This window comes from Limanda limanda, chromosome 3 (genome assembly GCF_963576545.1).
Source record: "Limanda limanda chromosome 3, fLimLim1.1, whole genome shotgun sequence".
Taxonomy (NCBI): domain Eukaryota; kingdom Metazoa; phylum Chordata; class Actinopteri; order Pleuronectiformes; family Pleuronectidae; genus Limanda; species Limanda limanda.
The window spans coordinates 19,938,288-19,957,604 of NC_083638.1; the positions used below are offsets into that span (position 1 = coordinate 19,938,288).

At 40.9% G+C, this 19,317-nt stretch overlaps 1 protein-coding gene across 1 annotated transcript in view; it reads left to right on the forward strand.

Annotated features, from left to right (window-relative positions):
- Nucleotides 1-2,937: 2,937 nt before the first annotated feature.
- The window catches only part of spon1a (spondin 1a), a 66,702-nt gene continuing 50,322 nt past the window's right edge, over nucleotides 2,938-19,317 (forward strand). Inside the window, exons 1-4 of the mRNA XM_061068740.1 lie at nucleotides 2,938-3,169; nucleotides 3,988-4,094; nucleotides 9,466-9,599; nucleotides 19,144-19,217. Of these exons, the coding sequence (XP_060924723.1) occupies nucleotides 2,938-3,169; nucleotides 3,988-4,094; nucleotides 9,466-9,599; nucleotides 19,144-19,217 (547 nt within the window). The remainder of the gene's footprint in view (nucleotides 3,170-3,987; nucleotides 4,095-9,465; nucleotides 9,600-19,143; nucleotides 19,218-19,317) is intronic.

Here is a 19,317-nt window from a genome sequence, read left to right on the forward strand (position 1 = left end):
AGCCTGTCAATGAGGCATGCAAACTATAAATAAAGCAAACCACGAGACACGTGAAAAAGTCATTGCTCTCCTGTATTGTCGGTTATTTTTTTTTTATACCCTCTTGTGATTTTCAGACTTATAATTTAACTTGTGAGGCTTTAAATGGGCAAAATTGGGTGAATTCCAGCTTTTGAATTCCACACTGAATAACCATTTTGTTACTACAGGGCTTCACAATGCAGGGCTGATTGTAGGAGCTGTACATTTCTGAAACAATCAGTAAATCAGTCCTAGATAATAAATAATGAGAAAGCACAGCCAAATGTACTCTGAAACACTTCATAATTTATACTTGAAGACTCCGGACACTTCCTCTAATGGAGAGCACTTGGTCATAATGAGTATAGATGTTTAACTCTGATTGCTCATTCTGTTTTAATACGTATAAAGATGATGGATGTTTTCAGTATGTGTGAACTAGTATGTTAGTGAAAGGTGATAAAAAGTAGAGAAACACCGAAGAGAAGACATTTTATCCAAAATTCACAGACAACCTATTCAAGTGGAGCATGCATTGGTTAATTTCCAGGTGTTTGATTCAAACAATAATTCAAATTCATCTGAAAAAATGATAGTTAAACTAATTAAACAGTTCAAATGATGATCATAGAATAAACACCTTAAAACCCCCAGCCCTCTTCCCTCCTCAAGATCTCATCATTCAGAAAGAAACTGATTGAGGGATCAGTCACAAATGGGTTTCAGATAAGGTGCGTAGGGAAATCATAAGTGTTTTCCTCAATACTCCACCAACAATGTGGAGGATATTCATGTGGTTTATTTCAGCTTGTGAAATGGAAACCATATGAATGACAATCATATGGAAGGACAGTTAATGCAACCTCTGTGGAACTGTTTGGTTGACACAGTGCGAGCCTTCATGCTATCAGACGACTCAAGGCCTTGATGTAGGTGGATAATGATGGTAACACTGATATAAAATTAATGCAATGTATTATATGTGTAACCCTGTAACGTTAAGAGAGGATAATTTCGTAGTTTCGTAATAATGTAGTCTACAGATATTATGTAACGTTTTAAAACAGTTGATACTGAGAAATATACAAGTAATGATGTTTTAATTCTTTTGTCTGTGTCTAACAGTTACAATTTTATTTTCACAAGCCAAGTATATCGTTCCGCACGGGTTTAACTTAGGACCTGATGATGTTGCTACATAAAAGGTCAGTGGATCACCCAAGTCCGTAGGCCTAATTCTAAGGGAGGACATGAATGCATGCACCAAACTTCATCATTGTCCATTGTGCATTCCACTGAATGTGGAGGTTCACAGATGTGAACCTCATGGTTTCACTAGAGGAAGAGATTCCTTCGGGATCAGCCTTCAGAGGGATCCATCCTCTGGGGAGCATGAAGGTTTGTATGGAGTATGATTGTCATCCATTCTGTATCTGCTTGTTTAGTCTGGAACAAAGTGCTGGCCTGACTTTCATTACCTTCTAGAAACATGCAGTTGAATGACCACATGGGCAAACGCAATAGCACAGAACAGTGTCAGGCCATGTTATATTGCTTTCACAACATCTTAATTAGTTTCATGCAGGTTCAGCACAGCATGAGAGATGGACAAACGTGTTTTTATTGCTGGTCAGGCAATCCAATTTTATTTGCACTTTACATTCTGAGGTTGAGACCTTCAAATCATAGAGAAACCCGACAGTTCCCACTTTTCTGACATTTTCTGTGTTTTCCAATGGGATAATATATGGATCTTGATGTAAAAATTTATTTTTACTAATATTTTGGGGACTGATATCTATGAGTGTTTGCAATTTGGTGCGTCTTCATTTAATTGACAGGGGGCTTGTGGTCCTTGGCAAAAGATACTGAGATGGATCGATATTATCTTAGTGTATTTAATGTGAAATCTCATTGCATTGATAATGACTGTACAGCATTTTCTATTTCTTTCCAACTCGTTTATGAATGCAACTAAATTGCATATATCTTGTTATTCCGACAGATGCTACTGATGTGTTAAATCAGGTGGAAGCTCACATACTGACATCACATCCCTGTGCATATATGTTGACATTTCATCAGTTGATGTTTGTGCACCCGGAAAACATTGAGCAAAGCAGTCAACCGGAAGCAAACGAGTTCAACACTGTCATGTGTCAGGCTGGTTTGATTAGTCACCAAGACAACCATTTAGCAAGCTTTATTCATTTATTTGTGTGTATGTATGTATATATATATATATGTATATCTGGGCCACTTTTAGCATATAGACTTAGGTGAGGACATTTGGACAGGTCCTCACTTTTTCAAAGGGTCAGGGTAAAGGGGCTTGGGAACACCTTGTGCCAACTGGTGTGCTCACTAAGATAGAAGTACAAGAATGTCTCTGTGTGTGTGTGTTTGTCTTTCTTAGGGCACTTGAATGATGACACGCACACTGATTTCAGTCCCTGTCTGTCACACAAGCCCCCCCCCCCCCCCCTCTCCTATAGGAATGTTGGTGTGTGTGTTTTCTCAGTCTGTTGGTTCAGAGTCCCGTTCACTGTGTGGCTTTGTGAATAGCTGTGTCCCTGGAGACAGACCGCTCAGTCCTCTGTCCCCGGACCCCTCAGCGCTCAGTGTGACCAGCTGCGCGCACGGTGCAGTTGTCGAAGAGTGACTGCACAGCAGCACATCCCGGTCAGCCAGTCTTCCTCCTCTTCTTCCTCCTCTCTCACTCTCCCTCTCTCTCTCTATTCCATTCCCACCAGGATGGATCTACCCTCATAGCACAAGTCCACTTCAGCAGTTGGCAACTTGTGTCCTCGTTCAGAAGTGAAGCAGGAGCTGAAGCACACGTTTCTCCTCCACCTCTCACAAGGATTTGTTTCCCAGCTCCGCGCACCAGCCCCGGCTGTCGGGAGACCTCCAGCGATGCCACCACCCGGGCTCCATCCACGCGTCCTGCTCCTGCTCTGCTTCGTCTCCGGCGTAGCGGGCAACATGTTCTCGTTCACCGAGGAGCCCTCTGACAGAGTGGAGAAGGCGGACGGCTACTGCAGTCGGATATTACGGGCTCAGGGCAATCGGAAAGAGGAGAACAGCGAGTTTCGCCTGCGCGTCGAAGGAGACCCGGAGAGCTACCAGCCGGGGAGCACCTACGGAGGTTGGTGTTTGTCTGGCAGATTTACGCGCAGTGCCTTGGCTGGCACTTGGTGCGCATTGTCAAATACGCACTAGTCCGGGGACGCCAGACTGTGCAAACTCCAAATAAGTTTCAACAGAAGCTGCTTTTTGACCCATGAAAAATTCAACTTTAGTGCAGAGTTATTGCTCTTTTACAATTGAAAGTCAAATGGGACAGTAATGTCTAATCTTGAAATATCATAACCCAAATTTAGCCTTTTAAAAGGGCCTATCCTTTATGGCATTTTGTTTTATTTAGCTAAACCGTTATACCACAGCTTGCACTTGTGCCAGTTGCTCAGTGAATGTCAAAGGTTTCTGGTTCCTAGGTTTTTTCTTTCTGATTCTTCATAATCACAAAAGCTATTACCTACAACAGGAATGAGTCATTTGTTAAAGACTAATCTCAAGATGCTGAGAAAGTTGTCAAGTGCACCGAATTAAAGTAGAACGTAATTTTTTATGTTCTGCTGGATTGTAGAGTGAATAACAGAACCCTATCTTAAACATCTTGTAGTCAAGAAAAAACTGCAAAGCTGAGAATGAGTCATTATAATTGCTGTTATCTAAGCTACATCCTCAAGAATAGGTGAAATGTTTGATATTTAAAAACTGGGCTTTATCAGAACATTTTACTCTTGTATCCATCAGAGCTCAAGGGTCATTTCTAAATGCAAACACTTCTCAGGCAGGCAGGTATAGCGAGACCCATTTTTTGTCTCCTGTTTGGAATGGTAATTGCAGTTGAGGTTTTATCTGTGTTGATAGTGGCTGTCTCTTTTGTTTGCTCCCATCAAGTGACTGTGAGCGCATCCAGCCCCTCCTACTTCAGAGGGTTCATCCTCATAGCCCTGAAGGAGGGCACAGTAGGAGACAGGGACGAGGACTACGTTGGAAATTTCCAGGTGAGGCAGTGCTGAAGACATCAATACTGATATTTTCCGGAAGAAAACCCCCACAGTTAACACCGTTCCCGTAGATGGGAATGAATTGTCCGCCCCTTATTACAGTTTGACACACCTGTAGTCGAACCCTGGTATTTAATATCCATCCTTTATATCGGGTGATATAATACATTTTAATTTATGACTTAGCACAGTTCATTTCAATACCATCCTTCCCCTGGACTCCAGCACTGTGCAAGAAGAAGTGTGCCAAAAATTAAAATAGAGACAGATCTTAAAGTAGCTTGGGGGAGGGTGGGCACTTTTTTTTTATGTGCACAGCCTTCCTGTGTTCACGTGTTAAGGTGTTGTTATCTCACCTCACCTCCTCTAATCACCTTGATATAGCATATGAAAAGAGCATACTCTCAGCTCAGCTCCATGTAGCTGCGTGTGCTCTGCCCGGCTGCGAAAGTACTTGAGGTGTTGTGCTCGCACAGGCAGACGTGCAGTTCATGGATGAAGGCAGTGTACAGTTGGTGGTAAGGGGCTAATTTGCATTGTATAGAGAGAGGTCAAACTGGAGTACTCAGGGCGAGAGAGAGAGAGGGGAGCAAGGCTGAGAGTGTGAAAGGAAGAGAGAGAGAGAGAGAGAGAGAGAAGTCAAAGAAAACTGGTGCTGTTACGCACATGTGATCGCAGCCAAATATGTGAGGTCTCTTGTAATTGTAATGCAGTGTGAGGAGCTGACCGGTGGAGAGAAGGAGAAGCTTTGTCGATGCGTGTGTGTGTGAGCTTAGACAGAGGAGGGATAAAAATCATATAATACAAAGATAAATGCAATTCACTGCGTTTATTACGCATACAGTTCACGTTAATGTCTGTATATTCCATTAAAACATAGGGACAGTAGAACTACTAGGTAATGTTGAAAACAAAATCTATGAACCCTAAACTTTATTTAACATTCATAACCTTTAAATTCATTCCTCTCCACTGATTCTTGTTCTGCTCTCATGCCTTTTAGCTCACTGTGTCCTGCCAATGCTAGTTCCATCCAAGTCAAAGCTGCAGTTTCCAGAAATTCATAGAGCTTGCAGTGAACACAATGAAATCCTGTTTTCAATAGAATTTTGAAAGAACTGACACACTGAGGAACATCTATTGATATACTTGAATTTAGTGAACAACAGTAAAGATAGTGTTTTCCAAACAGGAAAAGATAGGAACACATTTAGGCAGCTGGTTTTAGCTCATGAGCCAAATGGCTGTACCTTCCCAGGACTTGAAATCATATGTTTCATAGAGAAGACCCAGTAAAAGACCAGTAGTTACAATGGTTTAACAACATGTGTGTAGTTCTCTTGTTCAGAATCTTGTGAACCTGTGGGTTTCAGTTGCTTCCCACATAAACCCATTATTTGAATGAACCTGTAGTGTACAGTGGATGGGGAGGTTTGACGAGCACCCCTCAGGCTACCCTGATCACATTTATTGCCATGCTGGCACTCTCTGTGAACCTGAGCCTTGAATATGGGAGGACATAAAAAACAGGAACACTTTATTTTGTCCTGCGTGCACCTCACATCTCATTACCCAGTGTTAGCACCGGCAAGGCTTTCTCTATTTTATTTATCCTTGCAATTGATTTCATGCTGTTGTTATTTAGTGCCAGCCTTGAGCGAGATCCCCAGCCATACGGCGGTGCTTGGTTTGGTGTGACAGGGCGCTAAACGTCCGGAGGCAGAGGGGAGAACCTACATCATTTAGTTACGTTGAGTCACTTTGCTCCAAACATCGATGAGAAACAATGAGAACGAGTGTGAGGTGCACACAAAAAGTTGTGATGGATAGATGCGTGAGCCTTTAGATGTTGGCTTTGAAAGTGAAAAGAATGGATTTGTCATCACCCGCTTTTTTTTTGCCTTTACCTGTCTCCTGCCTGGTTTGAAGAAGTTGAAGGTCTCTTTTGCAGCTGCAGATGGCCACCTGTCTAGTTTTAAGCAGCATTGTAGTAAAAATAAACTGCTGTCCATGGAGATATCCCTCTATCATCACCTGTTCCGTTAATCTTTCATGTTTCAGTTTTCTTTTAAATCCAAACACATACGGACACATCGACACATGCACACATGCATGGGCACACACGCATGCACGCACACAAACACAAACACACACACACACACCATTGCTCCATTCTGAAAGAGCTCTGGGTGGGCCGGCCTCCAGGCATTGAGAGAATAGAAAGAGAAAAGAAGCTGCAACAGAAGACGTCTGGCTTTATTTAACATACAGCTCATTTGAAATCTGCTGGTGTGCTACATCTCAGCCGTCTCAGGACAGCTCCCACTTGATGAAAAGCACTTTTATTGAGCTCTCTGGGGAGGTCAGCTGCCTCTGTGTTCGTATGTGTGTGCGTGCGTTTGTTGGCAGGATGGTAAACCAGTGCCGGTGATGTCTGATGAGACATTACCTCTCAGCAGGGTGCGGCGGTGGAACCAGAAAAGTCAAATTGTTACGTTATATGTGGGGGGGTAAATCCACTTGAGAGCAAAATACTACATAATCGCAGACTCAGCAGACATCATGAGTGTATTATCCTACCAGAACGAGGATCTGATACTCGGTCAACTAAGAAGCCTGACACAATTTATTGTCTGGTTCTCTGGTCAGAACTAAACGAGTTATTGTTTAGTCACCCTTTCTCTCCTTTCTCTTACAGCCATTCTGTCTATTTGTAGATAAGAGAACTTAGAATTGGACACGTACAAGACGAAAAGGCTCTTGGGTCATTTTGAAGCAAATCGGTTGTTTCCTTTTTCATATGGACCTTAGTGCGTTCCCACGAGACTTCACTGGTTTTAACATGTGTTGCAGTCCAGTCAGGCCAGGCTGTTAGAAACCATGGGAACACGAAAGAGGGGGTGGGTATAATCCGTCAAACAGAGATAGGTTTAATGCACACACACACACACAAAAACAGACGCACACGCACACACATCCGTCTTACTTTTCACTGACTAACACACGGACACACATACAGAAGCATGCACATCCACACGATCCACTTTTAGAGGGAACACATTCATAACATTGTATGACAAAGGAAATTCTCTGCTGACAGCTTTATGGAGTGAGAAAGTTCCCCGTCTTTACTGTGTCACTTCCTATCAAACAGATCCGTGGTTTCTGGGCAGTGAATATTCTCTCCCTGGCAGCCACCTACTCCACTAACTTTCTGTCCAGTTCAAATCAATGAGACGCTCAGTATCTCAGCTGGGCACCTGAGTGGAGAGGGCAGCATCTGGACGCTTCAGTTTGACCCAAAGTATCCAAAGTCTTTCTCTATGTTGTTTACAGCAGTACGTGTGATGTTACAAAAATGTGGGTGCTAACTTTCTAATTGATCTAAGTATTAATTTTATTTGAATTGACTTTATTTCGCCGGTTTTGCTCTCCCCTGAGACTGCTCCATGTGAATTCCTGCTGCAGTTAGATGCCTAGTTGTGCTCACTTAGCTGACAATATGGAAAGTGACCAAAAAGTGCCTTGTGTCATCCATTCACTACACTTGGGTTATCGCCTTGCTGTTAAATGTCTGAACCATGTCTATTAGACTGTGCTGGAAGGTCTGAAGAAGCCTGTGCCTGTGTTTCCAATGCAATGACAATGACAGTGATTCACAAGGGCTTCCAGCCACAATCATCTGACGACTGACTTCTTTCTATTTCTCTCACTGTGGTTCACAACCATTTTGGCTCATGAACCCACTGTGACATCTTGTCAAAAGCTGTATGAATCTGAGTGCTTTTCTCAATATACTTACATTCTGTTTTATTTCTACAAGACAAGAAATTATAAAAGTACAGCACTTTAATGTAGATTAATAAGAAATCTTTGCAGAATAACAAAAGAGTCAATTCACTTTTATTCAGCTGAACAGATTTTTTTTTTTCATCCTGTTTTCATCATCTCACTACCTATCAAATTTATTTACAGACCCAACTACAGGGCTTCCAACCAAGAGGATGGCAACTTCCACTTTAACATTCACACAAATAAAATTGCAGATGTTTGAATCACCGATACGTGACACATCTGTTCATGTCAAGTGAATAGCTATCAGGGGTTGTAACAGTGTTAAACTGCTGATAGCCACGTACGGTATGGATCAAGACTATAATGTGATTTATATACATCATAACATTAATTTACAATAATTACTTCATCCTCACCTTTTAAATGTTTTCTTTCTGTCCTGAAAATGTGTAATTATTGTCAGCTGCTAATTATGTTTAAAGGCACTGGCCGTAATCACGTAACAAGAACAATCATGTGCCGATCTTTAAAGTGCTCTCTCTAATATGTAGGGCTGCAACTAACGACTATTCTGATAGTCGATTAGTCACCGATTATTGAAACGATTAATCGACTAATCGGATTATGAATGACACAAATTCTCAATAGCTATTATTTAGCAAGCAGCTTTTAAATTTAGCTTGAGGTTGTTCAAGGCATGTGATGACTGGAAATAAAGACAATAAAGATAGATACTTCATTACAAAAAATGTCTTTTAATAAACTTTGCTGCATATAAGGGTACTGTTGACACAAAAGCAAAGAAAAATCAAGTTTTTGTCCATTTAAAACCAAGGACAGGCAAAGTGCTAATAAAAAAAATTAATTTAAATTTAAGTTTCCCTTTTTACTGTGAACCAAGAACAGGCCAAGTGCTGGTACTAAAAATAAATAAAAAATCAAGTATCCATTTTTCGTGTTAACAAAAAAGGACATTGAAAATAACATTAATAAAAACATCAACAAACGAAACTACAGTCTTCTTCGGACTAAATCATTTTGATTAAAACAAGACGTTTGTCAGGCAATAGGATAACATTTCGCTTTTAAACTCGTTAAAAAAAAGTTTAAACCATATTTTTGTAATGGATGCTAGAATCCTGCGCGCAGGTATAAACGTGTATATAACATCTGACAGAGGCGAGTCCGCATCGTCTCCGTTACGAAGTCAAACGTGCCTCATCCTCAAATGCGCGTGTCCTGCTGCCCTGGAGAGAAGGTCCGCTGTGCAGATGTTGCAGGTAGTTTTTTTCGGGCTGTTAAGAGTGAAGTTCGTCGCTATTGCACATGCACGACTTTCAGAGATAGGAAGGGAGCGAGATGGCTCACTCCTCAGGTACTTCTATCAGCACCTCCGGTAAAACGACGTTTAGTTCCCGCTGCGCGGCACGAGAAACACGCGCTATGACGTCAACAACGAATCATCGACGAGTAAATTCGTCGGCGACTATTTTGGTCATCGATTTTTGTCGACGACGTCGACTAATCGTTGCACCCCTACTAATATGTGTGTGTGTGTGTTCGTGCTTTGCAGATAATTGATGAGGAGGAAACACAATTCATGACCAACTGCCCCCCTGCAGTGACGGAGAGCACTCCTCGCAGACGCACCAGCATCCAGGTGTTTTGGACGGCTCCCTCGAGTGGCTCCGGCTGTGTCCTCCTCAAGTATGTAACTGTAAACACAAATTGATTCTGAGCCTGTTCCAGCAGTGGCGATAATGCACTATATCCCTTTTGACGGAGGGTTAATTCATAAAATATACTTTTTATTTTCGATCAATTGGTCCTTGCACTCTCTGAACTGTAAGTCGTTATTTGATAAGAGGTCTGGTAATGTGTAGAGAAGGGCTGACCCTTTCTGTCAAACTCTAGAGGATACAAAATACAAGCTTAGTCCATTTTTACCACAGATTAGGCAGATTTGTGATTGACTGCTGCTGAACAATAAACATACTTTTTTCTACCTTTCTAGTAGCAAAGAGCATGTCTTCTAAATTCAGTATCGCATATTAATATATTTCATAGGGGACTATTGTTTGAGTTAAGCATTGATATAAGTTTCTTCTGGTGCTAGTGAAAAAAAAACCCTGTTTCATTAATATACATGGTATTCTCCCTGGGAAAAATCATGCCGGTTTTCCAGTGTCCTGCTCCAACCGTGGTAAACTTAAGACCAACAATGAAGTTGATTTGACTTCGTTGAGCAATGAGGGGATGATAATTGTGTAATCCAAATAAATAAATATAATGGTCAAAAATAGAGGAAGCTGGCTTTCATTTTCCATGTAGTTCTTCTCAAGCGGAACAAAATTGCCAAGCAAAGAAACGTGATAGATGAGGTCATTTCAAGTCAATATGTGTAGCTGTCTGTTCAGAGCAGGGTACTAATAATTATTGTAGAGATGTGATCAACTTAATAACTATGTTCTGATAATATGTAATTTTGTCCTATCTCGATTCAAGTCCTTGAGCCTCCACATAATTCAATTAATTTGGGTGTTGGTTGATGGTCATGAAAACATGGATTTTATACAGTTATTAAATTTATGCTGAAGTTTTAGAACATTGCTGGTGCTATCAGTCAGTTTCAATAGAACAGGAGAGGTTGTCAAAGTAGGATGTTTCTAAGCGTTTGGTTTTTAACTCTTTAATTAAATCCTTTTTAATTAAACGTTTTCCAAGGACTCTAGCTTATCCCGAGTGTTAATCATTTAATGTATATTGCTACATCACTTCGGAGTTGTGAGCTATTCTACCATTATATATAAAGTCCATGTGTACAGTAGCTCTGTTTCATTACACGCCTCCCCTGAAGATACGCACAGTTAAATTCAGAATGTATTATTGATTTTTCATTCCATCTTGGCTTCATAAACTATTCATTACCTTTATAGTTATACAACTGACTGACACAAATCAATTCTTCTGGCATGTATCCTCAGGGCTTGCTTACATAGAGGTGTAGTCATGTTCAGATGAAGACATATCATTGACCAATTCTGTTGGTTTGTCCTGCTCTGTTGGGAAATGATGGAAGTACAGCAGGTGGAGAGATACTGAGGACCTGTGACTCACAAGCCCTTCTGATCAATGCTCTATTTGACAGTCTGCGTACCCAGTTGGTTTCTCTCTTGCATGGAAACATCTCTGTAAAGAAAGGACTAAAAAGGTTGCATTTATTTCAGAAATGCATGTTATTAAGTGGCTGTTCCAGAGTGATATACGTTTCCCTTTTCTAAATCCCTGCACTTTCCATCTCCCTTGTCCTTTTCTGTCTGGAGCATCTTCGCTGACCTGCCCTTCTGGTAACCTCTGAGCTTCCATTCACTCTGTCTGTCATTCTCTCTCTCTGCTCCTCACTTTCTCCTCCCCTCGTTTTTATCCCCCTCCTCTTTGTTTTCACCGGGGCGATGCACAGCAGAACATGTCTTACTTCACATCTGCTCTTCTCCATAGAGACCAGTGGTATGGCGGCAGGATTGTATTCAGCTACAAACGCATGCATAGAGGAGAAAGTTGAAAGCACGACAGAGTGCACGGTCTAGAAAGAGATACTTGAAAGAGCAGAGATGTGGCTGTAATGACAATGGTGCACAGACAATGAATGGTGGAGGGAGAGAACAGGGAGCTTGAAGTTCAAAAGCGATGCCTCTGAAAAACAGGATAACAGGCAGGGAGTGGGTCCCGCTCTTCCCTGTACCTGGCACTCATAAAGATGACCCATTTTTTCATATGCCTCAGAGCTGCGACACACACTTTTAATAAAGTATTATTGATTTAAGTGGTGGAACTCTTGTAACTACTTGATAGGTTCAGGGCTCTTTTTCCCCCGGCTTATAATGTGGGGATACACTGATCAATATGTCTTTTCATCTGTGTGTCCGTCCATCTTTAATCATTTAGTTTCCCAAGCAGAACTACTCTTTTTGATATTTTGGGTATATTTCTTCTTTCTGTTTTTGTTTCCGGAGAAAAACTCAATTATTTAAAAAAAACCTTTACATTTATATGAATGATGCAGTAAAATGCTGCCTTGATATTCACCAACAGGAAGATACCACACAGCGGAGTTCTGTTTACACGGGTATGAAGGGATTAACTTATCTCTGGCACTGAATTACTTATCATATAGTCCATAGTGGCAATAAACACACACACACACACACACACCCTATACAGTCAAAGAATATGCACAGAGAGGAACAGCATACATTTTATTGCTGAAATGTTGTATTAGCAAAGAGAGAATGTATATGTTGTTTTTATATTTTCATTTCATAATTTAGAAACGCTCGATCGCTACCCTTTCTTCTGCCCTCCTCTGAACAATCACCGTCATTTAATATAACACAACATCTGTCCTTGAAATTAGACAGATGACGGACGTGTGGTCCTGTTAGAAAGCTCTTGTGACTCACATTTTGTCCCAGGAATCTTGCTCTTCCCAAGTGGTTAGCTGCAGTATAATTGATGGGCAGCTGCTGTCTTTTAGATGGAAAGACTGAGCTCTGCGGTTTGGTTCCATGAAAGGTTGGTCTGTGATGACAAGGTCAGGCAAGGATACTTGTATAAACTCCTGAACTCGGAGTACTGACTGAAGGTCCAATCCAGTTATTTTCAGATTTCTCACATGCAACAACTAACCTAATGTTTAGTGAAAGTTACCTAGTTAAATCTACCTCTCTGGCTTGTCTGTCATATTCTCCTCTTCCCCTCTCTCCTTCCCATGTTGAGATTTGGCTGCAGCTGCATAGTGTTCAATGTCTGAATGAATCTCGTTTGATTTTACCAATTTAAGGAAAGATCTGATCTGAGAGTGTTCACATCTGTACTTAGAGCTGTCCACTTAAATCACATGTTAACACCAGGTGTGTACGAGCTCTTGTGTTCAGGCCAATACTTTTCTGATCAGTTCAGACCAGACATGGGCAAAGTACTGCCCGTGGGCCGTACTTTTTTTTTTTTTTTTTTTGAAACTAACAATTTTGTAGCACTTTAATGGCATGTACTTAAAGAACTTTGTAGTTTTGCTTAATTTTTGAAGAAATCGTACTTTCTTGATTCTTGTTGTTCTGGGTTTGAACCCTCGGGGTTGAATGCACTTATTGTAAGTCGCTTTGGATAAAAGCGTCAGCTAAATTAAATTTGCCCAGGAGTGTGGTGTATAGGGCTCGAAAGAGCACATGATCTCCCTTCACTTTTTCCCTTTAACCTGTGAGCCCTTCTGTAAAATGAGAGGATCACGGAAACGAAAAGTGGACAATGAGTGCCGAGTGTTTAACACGGAGTCAACAACAAAATACTTTTTCACTGATGTCCAATCGAAGGCTGTAAGCAAGAACGGGTGGCTGCAGCTCAGAGGTTGGCGACTAATTTACCGACTCAGCAACATTTTTTTCACAGACAAACTGCGATTAAAGAGTCATCTACCAAGGCATGCTTTTTGGGGGGCATTCGAAATAGCAAAGGCTAGCAAGCCTTTTTCTGAAGGCGGGTTTTTGTTAAATGGCCTTGCAAATAAGTGCTTTGCTACTTGGTATGGCCAAATCCTTTCACGTAATGATTTTTCCATGTCATTTATATTAGTTCACAAAAACACTCCATCCATCTGTTCCTGGCTCGGCCCCTCTGTCAAATTTTGGAACCCATTGTGGCCCGCGAGTCAAAAAGTTTGCCCACCCCTGGTTTAGACACACAAGCTGTAAAACTTGGGCCTAAGTTTTATTGCTCTGCACTTTTATAATGGTATGAGAACCCTGGTCAATACAGTCCCCAGCCTGCACAGAGCATGTCAAGCCTGCAAGCAGCCAAACTTTCAATTTTTATTGCAGTTTTGTTTTGACTTGTTATACAGTTTGTTGCTATTGCATGTAACAAGGCTTTTGTTATGTGATTCAAAATAGTAAATTACTTACCACAAAAATGTCTTTAAAATACCGACCTTGCTAATTTAATCTCCCTGTCTTTGTTTCACAAATTTGTTTCACAGTCAAAGCAGTACTTCCAATGTTGCAGGTTTAACAATGATGGACTTTTCTTTGATGTTTTCACTGGCTTCCATTCTTAATCAGATGTTAAGCTTTATTTGGAAATAAACTTAAATAATTGGCTTCCTTTCTTCTCACCAGGGGCCACTTAATGATAAAATCTTGCTTGATCTGCAGTTGTGCAATGACGAAAAGGGGAGAGTCAGGAGCTATTGTCACAGAATGACTCATTGTGGCCGGCCACATATTGGTTGTGCCCCACAGAGTAAGTCATATCAGAATGTTATCCATATATTGCGGTCACCATCGCTGCCTTTATCTTTTATCTTTCCATTTGTAGGTGGGAAGCAATTTATTTGTCATCTCCCTCTGGCTTGCGATATGGAGGGTAGTGCAATGTGTTTTGATGGGCTGTCTGAGTGACACGGTATATCAGTGATCAGATGAATGTCACAACCTCGCGTCGCTGTCGGAACCTGTTTATTTCTGTCAGCATAATGATAGGAGAAGGAGATCTTCAGGACACCATAGACAAGCCGGTCCATAGATATTAAATGTAAACACATTTGCTTTTGTGCAGTGACTTTTTTTTTACGTGCTGTCTCTTTCTGTGTGCAGCAGGAGCAGATGGAACGAAATGAATTAATTTAATCTGTGGTTGTCGCAGGAGCTGATAGAAGGAAAGGGAAATTATTGAATTTTTGTAGTAAGAGCAGGTTGAACCAAATGAGAATTTGTCTTCGTTAACACATCTGTAACATAGAAACAGAAAGTGTCGTAGAAAATCGATCTCACTCTTTTATAAAAACTTTTTTACTTCTATTTTTTTGAATGCTTTCCCACACATATATATAAATACACGCACGCACGCACGCACACACACACACTCTCAAATTAGTGCACTCTTGGGCTGATTGGGATCGACGGTGGTGTGGATCCGGCGAAGTGAGATAGAATTTAAATTGGATGTTAAATAAGCATTACTCTACTTGATTGTCTGGCCAGCCCAGGAAAGTGGGCAAGCAGCGAGGCAGTGTGCTCCGCTCTTGCAGAGAGATATGTGAAATTGGGGTGAGATTGAATTAAAGTGTGAACAATTAGAGATGTGCGGGTGGTATCGCTTACCTTGAATCGTTTCATCCATGTTACGAGAGGCCCTTTAGGACATAAATCAGACTTGCTCCCACGCCACCATCATTATGTTACATGAACAAATGTGACACACAATAGTGATATGCATGAGAAAAAGTCATTTGTGAGTGAAATATAAAAAAAAAATATTCAAGTGGAACTGAAATTATAGTGTGTCCAATTTAGATAGATGATGTATGTGGGAGAGTATAAAGCATAATGTGTGTTCCAACGTGAGAATGATTTTCATGTGCTGGAGAATAGTGACATGTATGAGGGTTGAACTTTAAGTCAGAGTGTTCAACTTAAAAATAATGCAATTTTGGCCTGTTGGAATTAAAGTCTGCTCTATGAAAGTGCTGATATGTTGAAAAGTTAAATGGAGAAGCATTTATCTCAAGATAGTGCATTGAACTTAAAATCATGTATCTGTAAATCATGCAGATACTTTAACTTTTATTCTGTATTTTCTATAATTTCATGTTCTATCGCACATGTGGTATGCTACAATGGGAGAATATATTTAGTGTGTATTAAGTATAGGGATTTGTGTTTGGGTAGAGGGCTATGTAGAGATGTTGGTGGAAGATTACAAACAGTCAACATGATTTATGACCAAAATGGCCTCATTATTGAGAGAGAATCAACTCTGTGGATTGGGATTTAAGTCCATCCTGTTCCTTGGCTCATTGTACAAGATATATCCTGCCCTAAGCAGCTTTGTGAGAAACAGGACTTTTGCGATGATAACCACAGATATATATAAAGACTAGATGTCTCCTTCACCGGAGCAGGACGTCCGCACCTGGCGGCCATCTTGCTAGAGTGAGCTCGCTCACCCATAACATTGTGTTGTAGTGGTACTTACTTTTTAAATAACGATAACTTGCTCAATTTTCAACCGATTTTTAAACGGTCTGGTTTGTTATAAACGTCAGAGATGTAGTTATGACACTGCATAAATAATTGAATTTATTAGAAAATAACATAATTATTCATAAGTATGCAGTGTCATATCTACATTTCTGACGTTTATAACAAACCAAACCGTTTAAAAATCGGTTGAAAATTGAGTAAGTTATGGTTATTTACCACTACACACGCAATGTTATGGGTGAGCGAGCTGCCCCCTAGCAAGATGGCCGCCATGTGCGGACGTTCGTCTCCGTTGGCCGACAACACAGACACGACATCTAGTCTTTATATATATCTATGATGATAACCTCCAGTTTGTTTTTTGTTTTGTAGAAGGCCGATCCTCTGATCTTTTGTTATTTCCCCGTCTGTTCATCTCTTTCACACACCTCTTTCATCTAAAGGCCAAATAAAGCCTAGAGGTACAAAGACAAGAGTGGTGTGGTGTGTCATTCACTGTTACCATGGTGATTAGCACAAATACTTTTAACCAAACCAATTAAATCATCATTCATAATTTGCCTCATGCGAGTACCACTCATACAAGCACATTCATTGTGCCACGTACAAGTAGCACTATCTTTTCTGGTCAGCCATCTCTGTCTCCATCACAGACATCCTCAACAAGCTGATAGGACAACTTACTGTAAGGATTTTACTTCAGAGAGCAGTGTGACGGACAAAAGATGAATTAATGCTCAACTTGAAAACACCCAGTCGACTGTGGAGACTGGTGTTTTAATGTTTGACTTTCAGGAGGCAGCGCATGAACAGGTGGCTTTCATAAGCTGAAATGAACAGTATGACACACTGAGTAAATCTGTCTTGAATACTCGCCTGAGACAACTTACAGAGAAGATGACACCAATCGAACGGGCATGCCCGCATTAGGGTGGGTGAGCCTACTCCCAAGTCTCTACGACATACACCAAAAAACCTAGACCAAAATATCTCCACAGAGTTTTTCACATAATGGGATTTTTCCCTTCCGAAGGTCGTAGAAGCTCGGGGATGGTACCACTCGATTGGGCGTACCCTTGTGTGTGTTGACGAATCCACTTTCCAAGTCTCTCGAACCTTCAGAAAAAAGCTTATCAAAGAATATCTCCTTCGCCTATGTGCTATTAACCCTAACCGCGACCCTGACCCTAACCTACAACTACCAAGGTTGTACAAACTCGTAGATGGTACCAATCGAATGGGCGTGCCCGCATTAGCAGGGGCAGAGCCTACTTCCAAGTCTCTACGACATTCACCAAAAAACTTAGACCAAAATATCGTTGACGCCACAGTCACACCATGTGACGAAAAATCGATCTTTGAGATAGTTATTATCTCCATCTTGTTTAGATGACACTTATCTCAATGTGAAGTTGATCTAATGAAAGCCCTGGGACAAGTCCCTCAAAGTAAAAATGTGAAAAATTTGAAAAAAGGCCACTAAATGCAAAATGGCGGGCTTCCTATTGAGTTCTTCAAAATGCTCCTTGAGACTTTTTTGTTTGTCTGGTCATGATACACCTGTGTATCGATTTTTGTGAAGATGGATCGAGGGCAAACCTAGGGGCTGCGTTCCAGGTGGCACTGTTGAGCCATTTTGCCACGCCCATTTCTAAATACTCCAGAATACGTACATTTTCACCACTTTCTAATTTACTGCACAGTATCGTAACGATTTGAGCATGTTGAAGCCCTCAAGAATCCCCTTCTTTTACTGGAAAAATAATAATAAGAAAAATCCCTACAATTTCAATAGGGCCTCCCACTGTTCTGTGCTCGGGCCCTAAAAATAAAGTTTTATGAGAGAATATAAAAATATTCTCATGTTCAAACATGTAATTCACTGTTCTCTGATATTGTTAAGATTCAGACTGTAAAGAGTTACTCCAAATAAAATAAAGCATCACTAATGTGTCCTAAAAGCCAGTTAGGAGAAATGTATGGGGTCCACTGTCAAAGCAGGCTTGTCTATATTTCCCAACACAACTCCAATTTAAGTAAGGTGTATGGTAATCCTTTGGGTTAATCCACATTTTCGGGCCGTGTGAGACTATTCTGTTATCAGTTCAGCGCAACACGGCTTAGCTAAATTTGATATTCCAGAATAAATGGTATCCAGACAGTCCAAGTGGATTGGGCCTGTTTGGATCAGACTTCCCAGACTCCATCCAGCACCTCTTTGTTGGTTTTATTCCCATGGAAATCCTCCTACAATCATAGCTGGTGTAAAAAAGCTGGTGTATGTGTGTTTGTAGCCTGGGGGCTTGTTTTCTGTTGTTTTCTTGAGTCTGCTGGCCTCTGAAAAGGTTTATGTGTAAGTGATTTACATGTCAAGGCCCCTGCGGTCCCACCACCCAGAAGCAGGAGCCGCTGCAGTTACATTCACATGTTGTGTTTTTTTTGTGAAGTGAATATGATTTCTGTCTACATGAACATTTTATCATAAATAATCTGTATTCATTCTATCGCATCTGAAAATACACCCTGGAGTAAAGTGGAAGCTTGGTTAAAAAAAAAAAGTGTATGTAAAAGTGATTTGTCTTGGAGCACTCAATCTAGAGGAGCTTCCCCCTGCCTCACATTTTTGGAAGGATGTCTGTTGGCGTGGGAATCAGTTGTTATCGATTCAGTACATATAGCTTACTCTATGGTAGGTCTGTACAATGCTGTGTACGCTTTCAGAGTGCTCAAGGGGATTTCTTCAATAATAAATTACTCTTTTAGTCTTTCTCTTGTTCAGTTACCCCTCAGCATTTCAATGTGTTTATGCAGGTGTGCATCATAATACCGATTCATACCTTTTGTGGTGATGGTATGAGACATTGAATGCCGCTGATTGAATGACAGCCTGATTTAGCATTGTCCCTGTGGGCTCTGTTCCCTACTTTTAGGGGTCTTATGAGGAAAAAAAGCAGGAAGAGGATTTTGCATTAATCTGTACCTGTTCCATCTGCCAAAAGACACGTACTCCTCAGATGCCCATCAGATCTTAAAAGCAAAGCATTTCCTCCTGTCTGTTCTGTTGTTTTCTTTCTTTTTAAAACCAAATAGCTTCTCTAGATCCATATTTGAAAGTATTTTCCAGTTGTGACGTTCACTTTCACATTTCCCCATTATGCCTACATCTGAACCCTCACTTCTCACTGCCTCCCTCTCTTCTTGTTCACTCTGTGCAGGGCCAGCATTGTGCAGAAGAGGATAATCAACTTCCAGGATGAAGGCTTACTTACCAAGCGGATGTGTGTGAAAGGTAGGTGTCCATAATTGACTTGGAATAAATAATTCACAATGTATTACCTGCTCCTTAAATCTCCTTGCTGGTAATCTATTCCTCTCCCCACTGTCTCTTT